A 27,035-nucleotide genomic window follows, 5' to 3' on the forward strand; every position below is an offset into this window, starting at 1 on the left:
CAGCAAGAGACAATCCAAAAATATCACGGCCTATTTGCACATTTCCATTTTTAAGGACAGGATCCGAATTCTTGTGTTTATCTCGAGGTTTTTGTCTTTTTTTTAACCCAACACACTCGACGTTATAACAAACTGAATTCCGGTTTCATAGATGATTCTAGGGACTTGTTTCTCACTGTAAAGATTCTACAAACAATTTTCACTGGTCAACAAAGAAAAGTAAGAATTTTTGTTATTGTCCTCATCCTGTATGCAGCGTAGTCATCTGAGAAAGAACGTAATTTCTGAATCTGAATAAACTGGGAAATGAATAATTTACAAGGAATATCACACAGGGAAATCATCCATATACATGTACTTCAGCCTAATTTAAGCGTCTTGGTGACAAATAAACCTCTGTTAAATGGAATGCATTGTTATCCAATCACTTCATTAGACAATCCTATAGACAATACTTCGATAACTTTGATTTGATAATAAGGTTGTCATTTCGCTCATCGGGAATCATTAATCATAAAAATTATTTCTTCCATAGCAGAAGAAACAACAACAATGGATGGGCAATCGGTTTTTAGAACGCAATTCGCAGTTCGCAGTTCGCAATTGAATAGTGAACTGAGTTCTATAGAACGCAGTTCGCAATTCAAAATTTTGTGCGATTGAATAGTGAACTGCGTTCTATAGAACGCAGTTCGCAATTCAAAATTTAGAATTCATATTTGGGGCCCGCTTGCCTTATATGCAATTGAATAGTGAACTGCGTTCTATAGAACGCAGTTCGCAATTCAAAATTTAGAATTCATATTTGGGGCCCGCTTGCCTTATATGCAATTGAATAGTGAACTGCGTTCTATAGAACGCAGTTCGCAATTCAAAATTTTGTGCGATTGAATATTGAACTGCGTTCTATCTAGAACGCAGTTCGCAATTCAAAATTTAGAATTCATATTTGGGGCCCGCTTGCCTTATATGCAATTGAATAGTGAACTGCGTTCTATAGAATGCAGTTCGCAATTCAAAATTTAGAATTCATATTTGGGGCCCGCTTGCCTTATATGCAATTGAATAGTGAACTGCGTTCTATAGAACGCAGTTCGCAATTCAAAATTTAGAATTCATATTTGGGGCCCGCTTGCCTTATATGCAATTGAATAGTGAACTGCGTTCTATAGAACGCAGTTCGCAATTCAAAATTTAGATTTCATATTTGGGGCCCGCTTGCCTTTTATGCAATTGAATAGTGAACTGCGTTCTATAGAACGCAGTTCGCAATTCAAAATTTAGAATTCATATTTGGGGCCCGCTTGCCTTTTATGCAATTGAATAGTGAACTGCGTTCTATAGAACGCAGTTCGCAATTCAAAATTTAGAATTCATATTTGGGGCCCGCTTGCCTTATATGCAATTGAATAGTGAACTGCGTTCTATAGAACGCAGTTCGCAATTCAAAATTTAGAATTCATATTTGGGGCCCGCTTGCCTTATATGCAATTGAATAGTGAACTGCGTTCTATAGAACGCAGTTCGCAATTCAAAATTTAGAATTCATATTTGGGGCCCGCTTGCCTTATATGCAATTGAATAGTGAACTGCGTTCTATAGAACGCAGTTCGCAATTCAAAATTTAGATTTCATATTTGGGGCCCGCTTGCCTTTTATGCAATTGAATAGTGAACTGCGTTCTATAGAACGCAGTTCGCAATTCAAAATTTAGAATTCATATTTGGAGCCCGCTTGCCTTACATGCAATTGAATAGTGAACTGCGTTCTATAGAACGCAGTTCGCAATTCAAAATTTTGTGCGATTGAATAGTGAACTGCGTTCTATCTAGAACGCTGTTCGCAATTCAAAATTTAGAATTCATATTTGGGGCCCGCTTGCCTTATATGCAATTGAATAGTGAACTGCGTTCTATAGAATGCAGTTCGCAATTCAAAATTTAAAATTCATATTTGGGGCCCGCTTGCCTTATATGCAATTGAATAGTGAACTGCGTTCTATAGAACGCAGTTCGCAATTCAAAATTTAGAATTCATATTTGGGGCTCGCTTGCCTTTTATGCAATTGAATAGTGAACTGCGTTCTATAGAACGCAGTTCGCAATTCAAAATTTTGTGCGATTGAATAGTGAACTGCGTTCTATCTAGAACGCAGTTCGCAATTCAAAATTTAGAATTCATATTTGGGGCCCGCTTGCCTTATATGCAATTGAATAGTGAACTGCGTTCTATAGAATGCAGTTCGCAATTCAAAATTTAAAATTCATATTTGGGGCCCGCTTGCCTTATATGCAATTGAATAGTGAACTGCGTTCTATAGAATGCAGTTCGCAATTCAAAATTTAAAATTCATATTTGGGGCCCGCTTGCCTTATATGCAATTGAATAGTGAACTGCGTTCTATAGAACGCAGTTCGCAATTCAAAATTTAGTGGGATTGAACAGTGAACTGCGTTCTATCTAGAAGGCAGTTCGCAATTCAAAATTTAGAATTCATATTTGGGGCCCGCTTGCCTTATTTGCAATTGAATAGTGAACTGCGTTCTATAGAACGCAGTTCGCAATTCAAAATTTAGATTTCATATTTGGGGCCCGCTTGCCTTATATGCAATTGAATAGTGAACTGCGTTCTATAGAACGCAGTTCGCAATTCAAAATTTAGAATTCATATTTGGGGCCCGCTTGCCTTATATGCAATTGAATAGTGAACTGCGTTCTATAGAACGCAGTTTGCAATTCAAAATTTAGAATTCATATTTGGGGCCCGCTTGCCTTATATGCAATTGAATAGTGAACTGCGTTCTATAGAACGCAGTTCGCAATTCAAAATTTAGAATTCATATTTGGGGCCCGCTTGCCTTTTATGCAATTGAATAGTGAACTGCGTTCTATAGAACGCAGATCGCAATTCAAAATTTAGATTTCATATTTGGGGCCCGCTTGCCTTTTATGCAATTGAATAGTGGATGCGTTCTATAGAACGCAGTTCGCAATTCAAAATTTAGAATTCATATTTGGGGCCCGCTTGCCTTATATGCAATTGAATAGTGAACTGCGTTCTATAGAACGCAGATCGCAATTCAAAATTTAGATTTCATATTTGGGGCCCGCTTGCCTTTTATGCAATTGAATAGTGAACTGCGTTCTATAGAACGCAGTTCGCAATTCAAAATTTAGAATTCATATTTGGGGCCCGCTTGCCTTATATGCAATTGAATAGTGAACTGCGTTCTATAGAACGCAGTTCGCAATTCAAAATTTAGAATTCATATTTGGGGCCCGCTTGCCTTACATGCAATTGAATAGTGAACTGCGTTCTATAGAACGCAGTTCGCAATTCAAAATTTAGAATTCATATTTGGGGCCCGCTTGCCTTATATGCAATTGAATAGTGAACTGCGTTCTATAGAATGCAGTTCGCAATTCAAAATTTAAAATTCATATTTGGGGCCCGCTTGCCTTATATGCAATTGAATAGTGAACTGCGTTCTATAGAACGCAGTTCGCAATTCAAAATTTAGAATTCATATTTGGGGCCCGCTTGCCTTATATGCAATTGAATAGTGAACTGCGTTCTATAGAACGCAGTTCGCAATTCAAAATTTAGTGGGATTGAATAGTGAACTGCGTTCTATCTAGAACGCAGTTCGCAATTCAAAATTTAGAATTCATATTTGGGGCCCGCTTGCCTTATATGCAATTGAATAGTGAACTGCGTTCTATAGAATGCAGTTCGCAATTCAAAATTTAAAATTCATATTTGGGGCCCGCTTGCCTTATATGCAATTGAATAGTGAACTGCGTTCTATAGAACGCAGTTCGCAATTCAAAATTTAGAATTCATATTTGGGGCCCGCTTGCCTTATATGCAATTGAATAGTGAACTGCGTTCTATAGAACGCAGTTCGCAATTCAAAATTTAGTGGGATTGAATAGTGAACTGCGTTCTATCTAGAACGCAGTTCGCAATTCAAAATTTAGAATTCATATTTGGGGCCCGCTTGCCTTATATGCAATTGAATAGTGAACTGCGTTCTATAGAACGCAGTTCGCAATTCAAAATTTAGAATTCATATTTGGGGCCCGCTTGCCTTATATGCAATTGAATAGTGAACTGCGTTCTATAGAACGCAGTTCGCAATTCAAAATTTAGAATTCATATTTGGGGCCCGCTTGCCTTATATGCAATTGAATAGTGAACTGCGTTCTATAGAACGCAGATCGCAATTCAAAATTTAGATTTCATATTTGGGGCCCGCTTGCCTTTTATGCAATTGAATAGTGGATGCGTTCTATAGAACGCAGTTCGCAATTCAAAATTTAGATTTCATATTTGGGGCCCGCTTGCCTTATATGCAATTGAATAGTGAACTGCGTTCTATAGAACGCAGTTCGCAATTCAAAATTTAGAATTCATATTTGGGGCCCGCTTGCCTAACATGCAATTGAATAGTGAACTGCGTTCTATAGAACGCAGTTCGCAATTCAAAATTTTGTGCGATTGAATAGTGAACTGCGTTCTATCTAGAACGCAGTTCGCAATTCAAAATTTAGAATTCATATTTGGGGCCCGCTTGCCTTACATGCAATTGAATAGTGAACTGCGTTCTATAGAATGCAGTTCGCAATTCAAAATTTAAAATTCATATTTGGGGCCCGCTTGCCTTATATGCAATTGAATAGTGAACTGCGTTCTATAGAATGCAGTTCGCAATTCAAAATTTAGAATTCATATTTGGGGCCCGCTTGCCTTATATGCAATTGAATAGTGAACTGCGTTCTATAGAACGCAGTTCGCAATTCAAAATTTAGTGGGATTGAATAGTGAACTGCGTTCTATCTAGAACGCAGTTCGCAATTCAAAATTTAGAATTCATATTTGGGGCCCGCTTGCCTTATATGCAATTGAATAGTGAACTGTGTTCTATAGAACGCAGTTCGCAATTCAAAATTTAGAATTCATATTTGGGGCCCGCTTGCCTTATATGCAATTGAATAGTGAACTGCGTTCTATAGAACGCAGTTCGCAATTCAAAATTTAGAATTCATATTTGGGGCCCGCTTGCCTTATATGCAATTGAATAGTCAACTGCGTTCTATAGAACGCAGATCGCAATTCAAAATTTAGATTTCATATTTGGGGCCCGCTTGCCTTTTATGCAATTGAATAGTGGATGCGTTCTATAGAACGCAGTTCGCAATTCAAAATTTAGACTTCATATTTGGGGCCCGCTTGCCTTATATGCAATTGAATAGTGAACTGCGATCTATAGAACGCAGATCGCAATTCAAAATTTAGATTTCATATTTGGGGCCCGCTTGCCTTTTATGCAATTGAATAGTGGATGCGTTCTATAGAACGCAGTTCGCAATTCAAAATTTAGAATTCATATTTGGGGCCCGCTTGCCTTATATGCAATTGAATAGTGAACTGCGTTCTATAGAACGCAGTTCGCAATTCAAAATTTAGAATTCATATTTGGGGCTCGCTTGCCTTTTATGCAATTGAATAGTGAACTGCGTTCTATAGAACGCAGTTCGCAATTCAAAATTTTGTGCGATTGAATAGTGAACTGCGTTCTATCTAGAACGCAGTTCGCAATTCAAAATTTAGAATTCATATTTGGGGCCCGCTTGCCTTACATGCAATTGAATAGTGAACTGCGTTCTATAGAATGCAGTTCGCAATTCAAAATTTAAAATTCATATTTGGGGCCCGCTTGCCTTATATGCAATTGAATAGTGAACTGCGTTCTATAGAATGCAGTTCGCAATTCAAAATTTAAAATTCATATTTGGGGCCCGCTTGCCTTATATGCAATTGAATAGTGAACTGCGTTCTATAGAACGCAGTTCGCAATTCAAAATTTAGTGGGATTGAATAGTGAACTGCGTTCTATCTAGAACGCAGTTCGCAATTCAAAATTTAGAATTCATATTTGGGGCCCGCTTGCCTTATTTGCAATTGAATAGTGAACTGCGTTCTATAGAACGCAGTTCGCAATTCAAAATTTAGATTTCATATTTGGGGCCCGCTTGCCTTATATGCAATTGAATAGTGAACTGCGTTCTATAGAACGCAGTTCGCAATTCAAAATTTAGAATTCATATTTGGGGCCCGCTTGCCTTATATGCAATTGAATGGTGAACTGCGTTCTATAGAACGCAGTTTGCAATTCAAAATTTAGAATTCATATTTGGGGCCCGCTTGCCTTATATGCAATTGAATAGTGAACTGCGTTCTATAGAACGCAGTTCGCAATTCAAAATTTAGAATTCATATTTGGGGCCCGCTTGCCTTATATGCAATTGAATAGTGAACTGCGTTCTATAGAACGCAGTTCGCAATTCAAAATTTAGAATTTATATTTGGGGCCCGCTTGCCTTTTATGCAATTGAATAGTCAACTGCGTTCTATAGAACGCAGATCGCAATTTAAAATTTAGATTTCATATTTGGGGCCCGCTTGCCTTTTATGCAATTGAATAGTGGATGCGTTCTATAGAAGGCAGTTCGCAATTCAAAATTTAGAATTCATATTTGGGGCCCGCTTGCCTTATATGCAATTGAATAGTGAACTGCGTTCTATAGAACGCAGATCGCAATTCAAAATTTAGATTTCATATTTGGGGCCCGCTTGCCTTTTATGCAATTGAATAGTGAACTGCGTTCTATAGAACGCAGTTCGCAATTCAAAATTTAGAATTCATATTTGGGGCCCGCTTGCCTTACATGCAATTGAATAGTGAACTGCGTTCTATAGAACGCAGTTCGCAATTCAAAATTTTGTGCTATTGAATAGTGAACTGCGTTCTATCTAGAACGCAGTTCGCAATTCAAAATTTAGAATTCATATTTGGGGCCCGCTTGCCTTATATGCAATTGAATAGTGAACTGCGTTCTATAGAATGCAGTTCGCAATTCAAAATTTAAAATTCATATTTGGGGCCCGCTTGCCTTATATGCAATTGAATAGTGAACTGCGTTCTATAGAACGCAGTTCGCAATTCAAAATTTAGAATTCATATTTGGGGCCCGCTTGCCTTATATGCAATTGAATAGTGAACTGCGTTCTATAGAACGCAGTTCGCAATTCAAAATTTAGTGGGATTGAAAAGTGAACTGCGTTCTATCTAGAACGCAGTTCGCAATTCAAAATTTAGAATTCATATTTGGGGCCCGCTTGCCTTATATGCAATTGAATAGTGAACTGCGTTCTATAGAACGCAGTTCGCAATTCAAAATTTAGAATTCATATTTGGGGCCCGCTTGCCTTATATGCAATTGAATAGTGAACTGCGTTCTATAGAACGCAGTTCGCAATTCAAAATTTAGAATTCATATTTGGGGCCCGCTTGCCTTATATGCAATTGAATAGTGAACTGCGTTCTATAGAACGCAGATCGCAATTCAAAATTTAGATTTCATATTTGGGGCCCGCTTGCCTTTTATGCAATTGAATAGTGGATGCGTTCTATAGAACGCAGTTCGCAATTCAAAATTTAGAATTCATATTTGGGGCCCGCTTGCCTTATATGCAATTGAATAGTGAACTGCGTTCTATAGAACGCAGTTCGCAATTCAAAATTTAGAATTCATATTTGGGGCCCGCTTGCCTTACATGCAATTGAATAGTGAACTGCGTTCTATAGAACGCAGTTCGCAATTCAAAATTTTGTGCGATTGAATAGTGAACTGCGTTCTATCTAGAACGCAGTTCGCAATTCAAAATTTAGAATTCATATTTGGGGCCCGCTTGCCTTATATGCAATTGAATAGTGAACTGCGTTCTATAGAATGCAGTTCGCAATTCAAAATTTAAAATTCATATTTGGGGCCCGCTTGCCTTATATGCAATTGAATAGTGAACTGCGTTCTATAGAATGCAGTTCGCAATTCAAAATTTAGAATTCATATTTGGGGCCCGCTTGCCTTATATGCAATTGAATAGTGAACTGCGTTCTATAGAACGCAGTTCGCAATTCAAAATTTAGTGGGATTGAATAGTGAACTGCGTTCTATCTAGAACGCAGTTCGCAATTCAAAATTTAGAATTCATATTTGGGGCCCGCTTGCCTTATATGCAATTGAATAGTGAACTGCGTTCTATAGAACGCAGTTCGCAATTCAAAATTTAGAATTCATATTTGGGGCCCGCTTGCCTTATATGCAATTGAATAGTGAACTGCGTTCTATAGAACGCAGTTCGCAATTCAAAATTTAGAATTCATATTTGGGGCCCGCTTGCCTTATATGCAATTGAATAGTCAACTGCGTTCTATAGAACGCAGATCGCAATTCAAAATTTAGATTTCATATTTGGGGCCCGCTTGCCTTTTATGCAATTGAATAGTGGATGCGTTCTATAGAACGCAGTTCGCAATTCAAAATTTAGAATTCATATTTGGGGCCCGCTTGCCTTATATGCAATTGAATAGTGAACTGCGTTCTATAGAACGCAGTTCGCAATTCAAAATTTTGTGCGATTGAATAGTGAACTGCGTTCTATCTAGAACGCAGTTCGCAATTCAAAATTTAAAATTCATATTTGGGGCCCGCTTGCCTTATATGCAATTGAATAGTGAACTGCGTTCTATAGAATGCAGTTCGCAATTCAAAATTTAAAATTCATATTTGGGGCCCGCTTGCCTTATATGCAATTGAATAGTGAACTGCGTTCTATAGAACGCAGTTCGCAATTCAAAATTTTGAATTCATATTTGGGGCCCGCTTGCCTTATATGCAATTGAATAGTGAACTGCGTTCTATAGAACGCAGATCGCAATTCAAAATTTAGAATTCATTTTTGGGGCCCGCTTGCCTTATATGCAATTGAATAGTGAACTGCGTTCTATCTAGAACGCAGTTCGCAATTCAAAATTTAGAATTCATATTTGGGGCCCGAAATTTTCAGGGGCATCTACTAGTGGTATTTCACTACCACTGTGAACATACGGTGATGCAGCTATCTCTAGTTTTTAAGAATCGGGCTAATATACAATTGAAAAGTGAACTGCGTTCTATCTAGAACGCAGTTCCCAATTCAAAATGTAGAATACCTATGGGCCCCGGTAAAAAGTGAAAAAAATAAAGATTCAAATGAAGCATATTTTCCCCCTAACATTATCTATTGATATCTATTCCATAATAATTAACAAGTTTTAGCGCTGAATTTATTGTATATAAAAAGCACGAAGCTTTTAAACATGGTAGGGGTCAGCATACATTCGTGATTTTGTATAGTAAATCGACGACGGGCATTCATTTCAAAGCCTTTGTTTACTGTAAGCCTAACCGAGGACAAACTTGTTGGAAAGACAAAATGCGCATTAAGAAAACTCCTGTGAAAGTTAGAGGTTTGTACTACATTAGGCTGGGACCTAAAACATGAAAAAAATATGAAAATTTCAAGGTTTTTCCTATAGCAATCGAAAGCTATTATACTCTGTCCCAAGATATCTTGGATTCTCATTTTGCTTAATTGCATGATATCTATAAATACCTCAGAGTTTAAACGATGTTCATTCAAAAGTATGCAAAATTTCCAAGATATTTCATTCGAAACGCCCTTGTTAGCTGATCAGGTTTCAATACAATGCTAAAAAATGTGATGTCGTTGCAGCAAGCCCGGATGATAACGTTGTAAAATTGCGCGATGTATTCCGAGTGTATTCCGAATGGAGAAAAGATGTAAACATTCCCCGTTATAAATCTCCGTAAGGAATCGGTTTTCCTTCCTGTGAATTTTTTCTGAGTGAAAGATGATAATGAGTCAATGAAATTATCTTGGAAAATATCCCTTTTAACTATTTCAATTGCACTTCTTTCACAGGTATGTGTATTTTTATTATGAGGTTTTTACAATTTTCACCTCTCAAAATATTTTTAAAATCTATTTTTTTGATTAAATATTGTAAAATTTGAAAATTCTAAACCGGTGAAAATATTTCAAATATAATGTACTTTATTCTTAATTGATATCGTCAGGTGTCCCATACCACCTAAAGGTAGTTTTCTTAAAGTAGTTTTCAAAGTCATTTCTTAATAATATGTTTACAGTGCGACTGTTGGGGCGAGCGCAAAAGGAACTTCACATCTTTTAATATTAATGCCATTTGTTTGTTTAGACGCAGTTCATAATCCGTTCTATTACCCTCAGCGTTAGCAACGCACTTACCAACGGGTAACATTAAAAATTGTTACATGCGCGAAAATTATGCGCGTACGGTTCGCCGTAGAATTCACGTTATTCCTATGTAAAGGCAGTTAGGTTTTCTTTAAAATTAAGACATTCAGTATAACAAAATAAATAGTGCCTGTTTGGGAGGATAACAGTTGAAATTGACACCCCTTGAAAACCATTGTCAACCTCCGCTTCGCGTCGGTTGACAATTGTTTTTTGAAGGGGTATCAATTTCAACTGTTACCCTCCCAAACAGGCACTATTTATATAATACATATTGTATCATATGATACAATTATATATCATATAAACCAATATCATATTGTACAATATCGTATGATACGATAAAATATAATATAACAATATCATATAATACAATTTCATGTGATATAATTGTATATTACAGAAACCAATATCATATTATATTATATGATACAATATTATAGATACAATATAATATCATATAATATTGTATCATTATATACAATACTATACAGAACACTATCATGATACAATATCATATCATAAAATATAAAAAAAAATGATACATATCATATCGTATCATATAACTTTTTACAGTATAACATATGATATTATATTGTATCATATTAAACAAGTGTTTCATATCATACAATACTTTATCATAGGAATCATGTTATATCATTTAACAACAACCACATCAAGCAGGTTTAAGTGAGGTAGGAGATATCTTTAGCATCCTTGATAATGGAGATCAGGCTCTGCATCTGAAGCAACCTCTGCGTTTCATTTATAATATAGTTAAATCAACTTTGCAAGCTATCATCTATAAAACATGTGACCTGTTCCAAAAATCTAAACCTCATCCTGCATCCGTAACCAATGGCTCAGATTTAGCATTCAAGCGTGTCAGGTGCATCAGTATCAATAGACGCATCACCCATGCAAGTTTGGTGAAGTTAGGACCAGTTATAACTAAAATATCATCATCAGAGGGCACCACCAATTAAAACCTTAACCACCTCCAGCATCCGCAACCTATGGCTGAGATTCAGCATCCATGCCTATCATGTGCATCTGTATCATAAGACACACCATCCATTCAAGTTTGGTGAAGTTAGGACCTGTAATAACTAAAATATTTTTTCATCATCCTTGATAATGGAGATCAAGCTCTGCATCTGAAGCTTCCTCTGCGATTCATTCATATTACAGTTTAATCAACTATGCAAGTTTGAAATAGTACTAATATCTATGTAACATGTGACCTGTTAAAAAAAACTTATCCAGCATCCGAAACCTATGGATCAAACTCAGCATTCAAGCCTGTGAGGTGCATCAATATAATAAAACGCACCATCTGGTGAAGTTAGGACAAGTAATAACTAAGATATCATCATCAAAGGGCACCTGTTTCAAAAACTTTGACCAGGTCTTAAAACCTTAACCTCCTCCAGCATCCGAAACCTATGGCCCAGATTCATTATTCAAGCCGTTCAGGTGCATCAGTATAATAAGACGCACCATCCACACAAGTTTGATGAAGTTTGGACCAGGAGTAGCTAAGATATAATCATTAGAAGGCACCTACTCAAAAAACTTTAACCAGCTCCAAAAACCTTAACCTCCTCCAGCATCCGAAACCTATGGCTCAGATGCAGCATTCAAGCCTGTCAGGTGCATCAGTATCATAAGACGCACCAACCATACAAGTTTGGTGAAGTAAGGACCAGTAGTAAATAAGATATTATCATCAGAGGGCACCTGCAACAAAAACTTTAACCAGCTCTTAAAACCTTAACCACCTCCAGCATCCGAAAACTATAGCTCAGATTCAGCATTCAAGCTTGTCTTGTGCATCTGTATCATAAGACACACCATCCATGCAATTTTGGTCAAGTACGGACCAGCAGTAACTTACATATTGCTATCAAAGGGCACCTGCAACAAAAACTTTAACCAGCTCTTAAAACCTTAACCTCCTCCAGCATCCGAAACCTATAGCTCAGATTCAGCACTCAAGTCTGCCTGGTGGATCAGTATCATAAGACACACCATCCATGCAAGTTTGGTCAAGTTAGGACCAGGAGTAACTTAGATATTGCTATCAAAGGGCACCTGCAACAAAAACTTTAACCTGCTCCAAAAACCCTAACCTCCTTCAGCATCTGAAATTTAGGATCCAGATTCAGCATCCAAGTCTTTCAAGTCCACAAGTAGGTCCAGATGCATCATCCATGCAAGTTTAGTGAAGATAGGACAAGTAATAACTTATATAGATAGAGGACCTGCAACAGAAAACTTTAACCAGGTCCGGACGCCGACGCCGGGGGTATAGCATACGCTCCCTCCGACTTCGTCTCGGTGAGCTAAAAACTAGAGAAAGCTGCATCACCATATTTTAACAGTGGTAGTGAAATACCACTAGTAGATGCCCCTGAAAATTTCGGGCCCCAAATATGAATTCTAAATTTTGAATTGCGAACTGCGTTCTAGATAGAACGCAGTTCACTACTGTGGAATCATTAAATTTCGTGGGGGCCAATTTTCGTGGATGACTTAAATTTTACAGGTTCGTGGGGACGTAATTTCGTGTATTCATATATATCTACAAAAGGGAATATGACTTTATTACCCTAATTCATCAATTCGTGAAGGATGTTATTTCGTGGATGAGAGGTACCCACGAATTCCACGAAAAATGAGCCACCATGAAATCTAATGATTTCACAGTATTCAATTGCATATAAGGCAATCGGGCCCCAAATATGAATTCTAAATTTTGAATTGCGAACTGCGTTCTAGATAGAACGCAGTTCACTATTCAATTGCATATAAGGCAAGCGGGCCCCAAATATGTATTCTAAATTTTGAATTGCGAACTGCGTTCTATAGAACGCAGTTCACTATTCAATTGCATATAAGGCAAGCGGGCCCCAAATATGTATTCTAAATTTTGAATTGCAAACTGCGTTCTAGATAGAACGCAGTTCACTATTCAATTGCATATAAGGCAAGCGGGCCCCAAATATGAATTCTAAATTTTGAATTGCGAACTGCGTTCTTTAGAACGCAGTTCACTATTCAATTGCATATAAGGCAAGCGGGCCCCAAATATGAATTCTAAATTTTGAATTGCGAACTGCGTTCTATAGAACGCAGTTCACTATTCAATTGCATATAAGGCAAGCGGGCCCCAAACATGAATTCTAAATTTTGAATTGCGAACTGCGTTCTATAGAACGCAGTTCACTATTCAATCGCACAAAATTTTGAATTGCGAACTTCGTTCTATAGAATGCAGTTCACTATTCAATTGCATATAAGGCAAGCGGGCCCCAAATATGAATTCTAAATTTTGAATTGCGAACTGCGTTCTATAGAACGCAGTTCACTGTTCAATTGCATATAAGGCAAGCGGGCCCCAAATATGAATTCTAAATTTTGAATTGCGAACTGCGTTCTAGATAGAACGCAGTTCACTATTTAATCGCACTAAATTTTGAATTGCGAACTGCGATCTATAGAACGCAGTTCACTATTCAATTGCATATAAGGCAAGCGGGCCCCAAATATGAATTCTAAATTTTGAATTGCGAACTGCGTTCTATAGAACGCAGTTCACTATTCAATTGCATATAAGGCAAGCGGGCCCCAAATATGAATTCTAAATTTTGAATTGCGAACTGCGTTCTATTGAACGCAGTTCACTATTCAATCGCACAAAATTTTGAATTGCGAACTGCGTTCTATTGAACGCAGTTCACTATTCAATCGCACAAAATTTTGAATTGCGAACTGCGTTCTATAGAACGCAGTTCACTATTCAATTGCGAACTGCGAACTGCGAACTGCGTTCTAAAAACCGATTGCCCAATGGATGAGTCAACACAATAGTGTAAAGAAAGTTATCCTTAAATTGTGTCAAGATTCAGCTGAGAGAGAGAGAGAGAGAGAGAGAGAGAGAGAGAGAGAGATTAAACCTGACTAATACATGTTCCAGAGAGTGTGATTATTAACTGCCGTTAACAGCGGTTAATGAAATGACATAATATTATTAATGTTTGATAGGGTTCGTATTTTTTTTTATCCCGTATCAGTTCAGACATATTTACAAAACCAAAGCCATAGTTTCGAATAGCTACAGAACATTGATTGATCACCTCTTGCTTTGTTGTTTAAACTCTTTCATCATCATTGTCTATCCCACTGTATAATGAAACAAACAGATTTTGAATATTTAGCTCAGAAATAACGACTGTACGTATGGGGTTTTCTTTTCTTATAGGGGTGAGACGGCGCCTACACTTTTATATTTGATATCTATTCATTTCATTCTTAAATGTTAAAATTAAAGCTGCTACCCTACTGCACACCGTTTTTCAAGCCATACTTCATATACACAGACAGGTGGTTAGAGATTAAAAATCATTTCTCTAAATTGTAGATAGCTATTAATGGAAGTCTTTGAAGACTGTAGAGTAGAATCATAACACCATTCAATTAATCATAATTATCAATATGAATATTAACTGGTGCTTTAGTGTATGTATGATAATAAAGTAAGAAAAAAATTAACGTAGTTAATTAATTATCGTGCTAAACATTGACAGCCTCAATGACACACGGCTTGATTGGTCACGTGTTTGTTCCGCTTGGCTGCGCATAATAACAAACTAGGTGTATGGGGAAAGTTGGCTGTCATACATTGAATCAATCTCTTTACCTGTGCACATTGGATTTATAAACTTTTATTCGGGACTTTTTTCTAATCAATCAAAAAACGTATGCGAGGAATAACTAAAAGGTATGTTCCACCTAAAAACTTTGTTTTATGGACTGGATTGATATACGATTTATAAATATAAAATGTTCTCTGTTTTTTGTTCATTTAACACTATTCTATAAGGTAAGTAAATTGATTTGAAACGAATTTCATCTCCTGAACTTAGCTATTATAGCGATAAGGATTATGGTTTTAACATTATTTTATTGTTTTGTTAATATACATATTCTGTCCATGAATGTGTCATTCTCCGACAAGAAATTACACGTGTTATTTATGATTAATGAGACAAACACTGTGATATAACACCTTAAACACACAAACGCGAGTTCACCTGGAGAAACGGTCACCGTTACGTCACGGAATATGTCCCCCTACCTTCTCAATCCTAGCCATTTCTTTCTTCAGAGTTTATTTTATTCCTATTCAGATTAGCATAATACTAATTTGGTGGGGACACAGCACTGCACCTTGCGGTACCTTCTTTATTCGGAACAGCCACAAGTTATGGCGGACACGGTCATAAAGTAGACACAAACTTCACTGCTGTCAGTAGAGCTGACCCAGGGAGAGTTCCCACCGTCGCTCGACTCCCCACAGTAGCCTGATGGTAGTTTATTCATGGGTCTCAGGGACAACATTTTATGAATTATAGTGAGCCTTGGAAATAGAATGCTAATATAGATATAACTGTATTAATAGGGCCTCTTATGTATACTTTTTGAGGGAGTTGCAACGGCCGTTAAAACTTAATTGGGATATGAATTATGGATGAAAATATGAAACCGTTCTATGGTTATAAATGATACGCGAGGTATTTGCGTTTGACTACAATATTGCCCATCAGTGGATATGTTATGACACAAGAAAACATTCAAAAATAGCAATGCAAAGACTTTCTGTAAAATAGTATACCTAATATAGTAGTATATTCAGTTTTCCTTTAGAAATTATACAAAAATATACGTCATTTTTTCTCATGGTCTATTTGTTCCTTTGTTTTTTGACGAGTACATTAAATCGTACACGGACTCAATGTATTTTTTCCAGGGGTGAGGGAGGTTTCATTGCCTATTTTCTTTACGCTTGTTTTTATTAAATGATGCAGGATGTTTTTTAATAATTACACCCAGGAGATCGAAAAAAGCATAAATAAATTAAATTCAACTTGATTATTAAGTAGCTTAATTTTAATTTTGGTTTGTCGTATGGAAAATGCTTCATGTTTTTATTTCACAAACTAGACATGTCGTTGGGCTGGGAATTCATAATTTATGGTGTAATCCTATACGAGTTCCAGACAAATCTTCGCAGTATTTTTGGGGGATAACAAAGAACCCTACTTTATCATTCTTAAGGTGACAAAAATCACCTCTCTCCTTCCGTGTATTTGCTTGTTAATGGTACAAATGCGGTTGTATAGGTTGTGTAGACCAATCAGGTCTTTTCTATTCCACATTCAAGTCTAAATCTCTAAAACAGAGAATATAATAAGTATAAAGTTAATTCATATTTAAGTACATATACTCACTTCTGTCCTCGCTGCCTCTTTATAAGATCCTTCTGCGCTCTAAGCAAAGTAAAAATAACTGTCTTGGCATAGTACTCCCAATTTGCTGTTGGACGAAAGTTTCTCCTAATTCATTAATTTCTTTTACAAACTTTGTATTGCAGTGCTAAGCCATCCCGTTATTAGTCAGGGGAAATGATGCATCAAAACCAAGATAAATGATGCTTATTTTGCATCCTATGGTTAACTTCATTAAAATTATTACAAACAAACAAAGGTTACACCGGTACGTCATTTTGATTTACTTTGGGTCCACAGACCGCACTATTTTGTCTAAATGGCCTACCTAATAATTTTTGGGGTGCCCAGAACAGGATACTATCTACCTTTATCTTTGATCCACCGCCTTGCATGGCATTAGGTCAGCGTTTTGATTAATTAGTTACGCAGTGAACTAATTTCTTGTAATTTAATGAATGATTTATGTGCGTTTTGATACTATGGTTAAAACCAAGTGATCTAGTTTGTGTGCAAAATTTCCGGTGAACAAACACTTGTTCATACAGTAATGGTAAAATATCCAAGGTGAAACAGCGTAAATCTGAAGGACCCATGTGTATGACTGATTAAATTTGATATGGTTGTCAAATGGACATAAACAAATGTTTAGATTTATAATGAGGTGCATTAATTAAGGCATACCGTCAGAAATACCTAGGACAGTGCGAACACCAGGTAATCATGTGCATGTTAACCATCAATATTGTCATCTATCCTGCCCTTCGAAATAACATGGGTGACACCAAAAGAGCTCAAATAAGTAATTCAAACAAAAGCTTTCATACATTCAAATGTAAGATTTCAATTTGATTCTTTCCTTTCAGTGTTTTTTTTTCCACCCCAACGATTCGGTTTATGCCTCGTTTTATTTATCTATGTGTGTTTTGTTGTTTCTGTTCATTCGCTTTTGGACACATCCAAAATGACATACGTCAAATTCATTGTGAAATATCAATGTTTTTCGGAATTTTAAACTTCCCACATCAAGATATGTAAAAAAAAAAAAAACACCTGAACTCCACGTACCTGATTCATGACAATAAAACTACATGAAACAAACAAAAACAAACTTCACAGACAAAATATTAAGTATTACGTCATCAGGAACCCTCTGTTGGCCATGTTAAATGACGAAATACTAGTAAAGGAAATCATATTCTACACACTTTATAACCTAGATTTGATATATCATTAATACCGATTGATGTAATATAAAGATTTAATTAGACACCGCGCGCATTTGTGAAGTATATAAGAGTCCGGGGTTGATGTACGATCACAAATTGTTCGTTGACACAATCTGCAGGTTGGTATGACGTAATCAGCTCACTTCCCGGTTTTTGTTAGATTTTATTTTATTTTATTTTTTGTTTCTTTCATTCTTATTTATTTTCTTATATTCATATATTTACAGCATTTTTTTGTTTGTAAATGTCTGTCTTTGAAGAAAAAAAAAACAAACAAAGAAAAAAATGGTACCTATTACATAATGTTTAAAATGGATTATTCTATGTAAAATATAACTGAAATATATTCAGTGAGACAGTTTTGCTCATCAACGAAAACACAAATCGTTTAAGTATGAAGCAGATTTAACAGCGCTGAAAACCCCCAGACAAACCAAATTATCGTGCATACAAGGTTCAGAGGTCAGGTATATAAAATCATAAAACGTGCATGCCATTTAATTTTTCTCCGAAATGTTCTCCGTTAAGATATTGTCACAGTCCCTTTTTTAATATTTACAGATGTCCAGACTTAACCTTCCATCTTTACTAGTTTTTCTGGTAATTCTTAAAGGTAGGTATTTTGAAAGCTTGAATTTTCATTACCTTTTATTCAAAGTTAAGAATGTTCGTTTCTCACCGAGATATGTGTATACTTGTAATTTATTTTGATTGCATAGTAAGTCTAGGAGAAGTGATTATTGTTTAAATTTTTTAATTATCGATTTCAGTTAGTCACAGTTATATGAGAGTATGCTACTACACGAACTGGGCACAATACCGACCCAATAATGGCAAATATGTCCCGGAGAATCTGGACCCCTACCTCTGTAGTCACTTGATTTTCGCGTTTGCTAAAATGAACGGAAACAGACTGGTGGCGTTCGAATGGAATGACGAATCAACGGACTGGATGCGAGGAATGTAAGTTCTTACGGAAAAGTAGAGTAACTCCAAAATGATTCGATTTCGGTGTTAAAAAGTTAAAAAGGTAACAGTCATTCATTGCTGTCCAGGTTAATTACACCAAGTATTCTAAGAAACCGTATGCATTAAGATTCTTCGTTTGACTGATTCTAGTGTCTTAACACAAACATGAAATGCAGACTTTCTTGATTAAAATATGAAAAAATTTAAACATTGCCCCCGATTTTCATAAACAAACTGACGTTTTATCTAAGAGAGTATTTAAAGAAGAAGAAAAAATAGTTTTAAAATAGTGTTGTACTTCTGTATCCTTATACCTGTCTGGCTGTCTAAGACTTCATTAGACGTCAACAATACAATGCACGCCGCATCGCTGTCTCTTCTAGTATTTCCTAACATGTGTATAACAAATTTTTCAGAAAGTGCAAACTTAACAATAGGGTATACTAGACAAACTAATTGTGACACACACTAATAACAGGTACGCCAAATTCAATGACATAAAACTGAAGAACCCGACGGTGAAGACTCTATTGGCTGTGGGTGGGTGGAACATGGGATCCAAGCCCTTCACACAGATGGTGAAGACCCCCGAAAGCAGAGCAGAGTTCACCAAATCTACCATAAAGTTCTTAAGAGAGAGAAACTTTGATGGCCTCGATTTGGATTGGGAATATCCGGCTAACAGAGGAAGCCCCAAAGAAGACAAAGACAGATTTACCAAGCTTGTTATTGTACGTGTTTTTCTTATATTAAGCTTGTCAAAAATTATATTAATAATATTTGTCATCATATATAATGATTATATTCAGTCGTAGTACAGTTCATAGATTAAAATTTGAATATTTCAGCAACTCAGATCTGCATTTAATCAAGAAGCAGCAATGACTGGAAAGCCCCCCTTGTTGTTAACTGCCGCGGTGGCTGCTGGAAAGGACAAAGTTGACACAGGCTACGATGTGGCCACTATAGCAAAGTAAGAAGTTAAACTGTACCTTTCGAATTCTTCAGATCATTTTATATTCAACTGATTTGTTTAACTCTTAATTAAAATACATGTATTTAAAATTGATATTTTTTTCCAGACATATGGATTTCATCAATGTAATGACGTACGACTTGCACGGACCATGGGAGAAGGTCACCGGACACAACAGTCCTCTACATTCCAGGAGAGAAGAAATGGGGCCTGATACTCAGCTAAACATCGTAAGTGATGCCAGCTTCTTACTGCTTCATCACACACATTCACTGTAATAATAAGTTCTTCATGTCAACCATGTATCAATACACAGGCATGGGCCGCAGAATACTGGTACAAACTCGGATTACCCAAACAAAAGCTGAATGTGGGTCTGGCCCTCTACGGACGGTCATTTACGCTATCTGATCCCTACAACAACGGAGTCGGTGCCCCCGCCAAAGGGAAAGGAAACGCAGGGAACTACACCAGAGAAGCTGGCTTCCTGTCCTACTTTGAGGTATATATCTGTTCTTTCTCATTTCTATTCAACGAAGTCTCGAATAGTATGGTTTTGTTTAAACATCAAAGGGAAGCAATGGATGCAACGTTCAAATGAATATTCAAAAGGAAGTCTACATTATCTGTATTAGGTTTGCCAGAAAATCTCCGAGGGAGCCCAAAAACACTACATTCCTGAGCAGGAGTCGCCCTACATTACGTACGCTGACCAGTGGGTGGGGTACGATGATGCAGACAGCCTGGCAGTAAAGGTAAGTGACTGCAGAGCAGAGGTAACACAATCAGAAATTATAAAAGCAGCAGTAAATGCCTAACGAACGCTGCATACTGCTGTGCAAACGTTGTCATTTATAAAAGCTTTTTTACAGAATTTACAAATAAACAGTTGTCAATTACACCCAGCCAATAAATTCAAAATAAAAATATAACAAAAACTAACAATGGTCTTTTCGAAGATCAAAGCCGCCTCCTCTCCAGGTCATCTGCTTTGCTGAACATCTTTTGTTGGTTGTAGGTTGAGTACATCAAGAAGCAGAACTACGGCGGGATCATGGTATGGGCCCTGGACCTGGACGACTTTAACCTGATATGTAACGCCACCACGGAGACCTACCCTCTCTTGAGGCGGATCAATCAACAACTCGGCGTCGTTATCCCACAGTAAGTACTACGTGTTTGTACCAAGTACTTGTACCACTGCACTGTCATCGATATAATGAAATATATTCGACTGAAGCTCTTAGCTTATTAATGTTGCTGTACTTTGTTTTCAAGCAAGCATAGACCAATCACGATTTCACCGGGGGTGAAGTTTGAAGCATTTTTCTTATTATTTGGTTGTGTTTTTGTTTGGAATCCTATCTGTTGTTGTTGTTGTCGTATTTTGAAATTTCATAATTTCATAATTAAAGCAGTGAATTTGATTTTAATCTAGAGAAATAAACATAGAATATAAATGTTTATTTCAAGAAAGAAACCGAGAGGTTATTTACAATAGAATGTACTTCGCCATTGTGGTCAGTTTCAAATCGACGACATTCCAAATAATTAAAACGTTCCAGTTATTTCAATGTATCATTTTTAAAAGATGTGTATTTTAAAAATTGTCTTTCAACAGCGGAAGTAGTTCTATTAGCCGAGCTCCTGTATCCAAGACGCAACCGGAAGTAGTTAAGATTCAAACTAGTCAGCGAGCTAGTCAATCTGATTTACTGCGAACAAATAAACCTAAAATGTCGCAGACTAGTAAACCAATATGGTTTAAACGTAATCAAGAAACAGTGAGGTATCTTTAGTTTGAGAAAAATGATTTCTTGTGTAGCTGAATGGACACTGACTATTCTATAGCCCTGTAGTCATTAACTTGTTTAGCAAAATGTCTTAGCGTGGATTTCGTTCGTGGTTTTTTCATCTCCCTCTCTTTTCTTTCTCAAATTATTGTTCAAATGCATGTAATAAATCGTTACTTTTTATACTTTGCTAACCCAAACTAATAATATTTTAATCAAAAGATTAACACTAACATTGTATTAATTTCGTATTTTTGAGACCGTACGGTAATTCAGAATCATAGCATGACTGATGGATTGGATTTAACTAATCTTGACCAATGATAGTCATTAATTAAAGATGTTAGTTAGTTGTTCATTATCCACAAACTAGAATTATATCACATTTCTTTTTCCGAAGTTTAAACAATAAAGTACAAGCTATAGTCGTTCTCCATGTATTACATTTGGTTTGAATATTTACATTTCTATGTTCTAATTGTTCTCAATATTTTTATTTTTAATCGGAAATTTTACATTTTCATTTTTCTGACATTGTTGAAGATAATTAAGACTTTTTATGTTGTTACAGAACAGCCACTGTTACCCGCCCACCCTCGGGTCATAGTTCTGGGTCAAATTCCGGGTCCCATTCTACACGTAAGTAATCATAGAATACAAGATTACAGCTCTCAGTAGCGCTGCACCAGCACGACCCTTGACACACGTGATAAAATTGTAAACTATTTTTGCAGAGAATTCCAACAAACCCTCAGGAGGAAAAGAATTCAAATGCGAGGTTGGCAGTGATGGGTACTATCCAAGTCCTTATTCCTGCGAGGAATACTACATGTGTAACGATGGCCACGCCCATCACTTTAAATGCGCTGCCGGACTACTTTTCAACAGCCAGTTTAACTACTGTGGATGGCCAAAGGATGTGGTTTGTGATTTAGATGCTGCGCGTAAAAAGGCAAAAGAAGCCTTGAAAAAGCCTGAATCGCAACAACAAATTCCACAACAACCCGTCCAGCCGAATCCCCCGCCCGTGTACAAGACCCCTGCTGAGAACCAAAATGCATTCCAGTTCAAACCACAAAACCCACAGCAACCCGTACAACAGACACAACAAGTACAACCACAGCAAGTTCAACAACAGCCACAGACTCGTAGACAGCCGAATACAGCGCCACAACCACCACAAAACAATGTAAGACCGCCACAGCAAGCTAGCCAACCAAACAATGCCATGGGCTCCGCGGCTTCTAATGACCCATGGAACTGGTCACCTTTCCAGCAGCAACAACAAAATCCAGTGGGCCTACCGTTTTATTGGAGCTGTGAGTACTTAAAGGGTGTACATATTGGGATATCTTATATAATGCGAGATTATTTAGACTACGTATTCATTGCTTATAGCATAAACATATTTGGCATGCATTTGTGTTTGAAATGGCATACCGTTTTAACATTACCAATAATATTAAAGACAGAAAATTCAATTTTAAATTGCTACAAAATGAATTGAATAAACATTTTATATCCTCGCACCGAACAAGAAAACTTACCGGAAGTCTTTTTTAAGTTCAGATTAGCCACATGTGTTATCATATTTCGAAGGCTTCGGCGAAGCATTGCAATTTTAAGGTCAGACAACACGTTCCTCGAGCATCTTTTATGTATCTCCTCGTAATAAAGAGTTCCAATACTTTTTATTTGTAATCATTTTTAAAATAACTAGAATTTAAATTTTTGGCATTTATACACCTAGATAGCCGTGTGGTTAGAGCGGTGGCTGCTCACTGTTAGGAATGTAGGTTTCATAGGTCGTGAGTTCTTATCCCGGCCCCGGTCGAGTGGAGCTCTAGCGAATTTCCCTGAGCTGTATATAAAAGTATAAGATAAGATAAATGGCAGAAATGCCTGATAAGGTATCCTAATTTTTTGCAAGGAAGCTTGTCAAAGTAGTTGTAAATCAATAACAAATTTCTGGAAAAAGTTATATAAAATTGAGGAACGTGTCGTCTGACCTTAAGCAAAATTTAAAAGCCCGCTTTATTAAGCTACCAGAAAGAGGAATATGCGTATTTCAGTTTTGTAGATGACCTAACTACTAGTAAGTAGGTTGGATAATAGTATAAGTAACTTGTACTGGTATTTTTCTTACAGTTTTCCGTACGGATCTTTCCCAGGATTTCTGTACAGGAAGAGCCAACGGTTTGTATCCCGATCCCGACAACTGCCAGGGATTCATTGACTGTGTGCGCGAAATCTCCTTCAAGGGCCTGTGCAGTCCGGGAATGGCCTTTGACACCGCTAGACACATGTGTGACTACATCCAGAATGTGCCAGGATGTAATGATGCAAGTCCTATGTAATAACGAAACAAATCATAGCGTCGGCTAAACACTGCATAATTCTGTATCAATTGTCTTGTTTACTGTGTTCCTGTTTTGTGCCAACCAGGTGTGTACGTCAGGCTCCACACAGCCCTAATAACGTAAACGTACGTGTGGACTATAAATGCATTATAGTCCGTTCAAAGTCATGAATTTAAACAAGTAATATTTATACTGCCATGTTAGTTGCGTTTTTCGTTGCATTAAACCAGGGGAAATGTTGAACTTGTCTCCTGTATTCATTCAGTACAATTACTCAGCTTGTCGTTATTCGGGTTATCTCGTATTAATATGATAATATTAACATTATGCTTAAAATGTGACCTGCTCTTGTGTGTTTTACAAAACAAGCACCTGTTGTATCTGGACCTCAGACTTCAGTATCAATATAATAAAACTAAACCAAGTTTTGTCAGCTTGTTTTTATCACTACATTAAGGACCGGGGAAAATACAAAGCAAAAGTCTCCCCGCCAAATATTTCAAAGCACATTACGTGTAGAGTTTGCGTACGAGTCCGAAACTCACGCGGCAAGTCTCGCATACACTTACTGGGGGCCAACTCATTGCTCTTTACTCATTTTTAATGAAATATTTATAATTTTGAATCTATCTTGAGAAGCTTTTCAGTTTTTAGGGTGAAAACAGGATCAGTTTTTCAGAAGCATTTGTAAACATTAACGCGGATTGTGAGATTTCCGTTACAAAATTGTAAAGGAGGCAATCGGAATAAGGCATAAATTGTTTCCGAGAGCGAAAAAATTTTGCGAGTTTCCCACGGTCATTTAGCGCCCTGTATGTGCGAGGTTGAGAAAATCCAAAAAAAAATGTGTGCATTCCTTTAATATTTTACAACTGATTTTTACATACTATTTAGCAGTGTTCGGTGCATTTTATTTTAGTGATAGCATATATCTTCAAGTACCTGTAATGAATTATGTTTAAGTTGTTAAATGGTGTCTTATTTTATACTTTTGAGATGAATATGTGCAAATTTTTGGGTACATTGAATATTGAATAGATTGAAAACACTGAATACACAGACTTACATTAAGTCTAGAAGTAACTTCGATTATTGGAAGAACCTTCTATGTAACGTACTGATTGACAGTTACTATAGTTTACGTAATTTATTAACTTTATACAAATGAGGTCCTATGAGAGATGTCAAAACAAAAGAATAGTGGGCATTGCAGAAAAAAATCAAAAACAAGATGACGCGTTTTTCTGTCAATACCTTCATAACGGCATGAACCACCAAAGGAATTGTTTTAGAACCATTTTAACAAGGCCTTGGACTTTTGGTAGAACGTAGTTATGTATTTCTTGCATCAAAACAAATTAATAATGACGCCGGATTCAAGTGAAATATGCACCGATTGCATAGTCTTGGCTCAAAAGCCAAACAAATCTCGTTGATTTCAAAGATTCACGGCTGGGTGGCCAGAAATGAAATAGACACATTGCTGTTTGACACAACTACCTAAAGTCCAAGCTCTTTTTAAAATGGTTCTATTTGTAAGTTATAATGTTTATGACTTGATTATTCACATAAGAGATTTATCGGTAAAACAGATTGGAAACTCTAACATTTTAATCATATTTATGATTTCAAAAAGCTGATTATCATTGAATTGATAGCCACCTTAATTTAAAGGAGTATCTAACAAATTCACTTTAACAATTTTACACATTGGAAACTTGCTCATGTTATCCCACTGTTTAAGAAGGATGATCCTTCTGTAGCCTCTAATTACAGACCTGTGTCATTATTGAGCTGTGTTAGTAAATTAATGGAACGTTTAATTTTTAAACATGTGTATAATTTTTTTCAGTGCAACAACTTGTTTTATAAATATCAAGCTGGTGTTCTGCCCGGCCACTCAACTGTGTACCAGTTAATTGAAACATATCACAATATTGTAAAAAGTATTGATGACGGGAAATCATGTTGTATTGTTTTTTGTGACTTATCAAAAGCGTTTGATAGAGTATGGCACAAAGGTCTACTTTTTAAATTAGAAACATACGGAATATCCGGCAACATTTTACAATGGTTTACAAGTTATTTATGTAATAGAAGTCAAAAAGTAATGTACAAAGATGTTTTATCATCTAATACTTGTATAAAATCGGGTGTACCGCAAGGTTCAGTGTTAGGACCCTTGCTTTTTTTTATATATGTTAATGATGTCTCACAAAATATGTTATCATTTTGTAGACTTTTTGCAGATGACAATTGTATCCAATATGCATCGCATGATTTATCTATCATTGAACACAATATCAATCATGATTTATACATTTTGGAACAGTGGTCTAGTCGATGGTTACTTAAATTCAATCCAAACAAAACTAAGGCTGTCTTTTTTACTACAAAATCTAGCTATGAACTACCCGACATATTTTTTCAGCATTGTAAGTTAGAATGTATCACAACACACAAACACTTAGGTTTACATCTATCAAGCGATCTTAAATGGTCGGAGCACATTAATATTATAGTAAACAAAGCACTAAAAAAAAAAGGTCTCTTGAAAAAACTTAAATTTAGTCTTGGAAAAAGCAGCCTTTCCAAAATGTATATTACCTTCGTAAGGCCAATTCTCGAATATGCCTCAGTTGTTTGGGATGGCTGTAGTCAATATGACATTGACAAGTTAGAAAAAGTTCAATTATATGCTGCCCGCATTGTTACAGGGTTACCAATTATTGCATCAAAAACATCCTTATATTTTGAAACGGGCTGGGAAACTCTTTCTGCTAGAAGAATGACGTCTAAACTTACCACTATGTACAAGATCCACAACAAGTGTGTCCCTGAATAGCTATCTCAGATCATCCCTAATACCAGGAGTAACGACTCTGCATATAGAACTAGGAACATTGAAAATTATAGTTTACCTAGGTGTAGAACAGAATTATTTAAGAAATCATTTGTACCGGACATTATTCAATTGTGGAATACATTAAGTATAGGAGTAAGAAATGAAACTTCTATACAAAGATTTAAGAATTCATTATATAAATCTAAAAACATAGCTAAAGCCCCCTCTTTTTTACACATGGTAAGCGCAAGCTAAACATAATACATACTAAGCTAAGACACAATTGCATACTCAATTATGATTTACACAAAATAAATATTATAGAAAGCGGTAATTGTCGCTGTGGATCACCCGAAGATGCTTACCATTTTTTCTTCAAATGCAAAA

At 36.5% G+C, this 27,035-nt stretch overlaps 1 protein-coding gene across 3 annotated transcripts; it reads left to right on the forward strand.

Moving 5' to 3' along the window:
• The first annotated feature begins 196 nt into the window (after window positions 1-196).
• Window positions 197-24,230, forward strand: LOC128168194 (acidic mammalian chitinase-like). Of its 3 annotated transcripts, none has more exons than XM_052834373.1 (13): window positions 197-219; window positions 18,267-18,318; window positions 18,476-18,668; window positions 19,153-19,405; window positions 19,523-19,647; window positions 19,757-19,880; window positions 19,967-20,152; window positions 20,286-20,405; window positions 20,669-20,814; window positions 21,272-21,439; window positions 22,015-22,082; window positions 22,178-22,762; window positions 23,592-24,230. In XM_052834373.1, exons 2-13 carry the CDS (start codon window positions 18,267-18,269, stop codon window positions 23,798-23,800), a joined length of 2,229 nt encoding a protein of 742 aa, XP_052690333.1. In that variant the 5' UTR covers window positions 197-219; the 3' UTR covers window positions 23,801-24,230. The 3 variants fall into 3 exon arrangements, with proteins under 3 accessions (XP_052690333.1, XP_052690332.1, XP_052690334.1); XM_052834372.1 differs by lacking the exon at window positions 197-219 and adding an exon at window positions 14,832-14,969; XM_052834374.1 differs by lacking the exons at window positions 197-219; window positions 21,272-21,439 and adding an exon at window positions 14,832-14,969.
• The last annotated feature ends 2,805 nt before the right edge of the window (window positions 24,231-27,035 follow it).

This window comes from Crassostrea angulata, chromosome 10 (genome assembly GCF_025612915.1).
Source record: "Crassostrea angulata isolate pt1a10 chromosome 10, ASM2561291v2, whole genome shotgun sequence".
Taxonomy (NCBI): domain Eukaryota; kingdom Metazoa; phylum Mollusca; class Bivalvia; order Ostreida; family Ostreidae; genus Magallana; species Magallana angulata.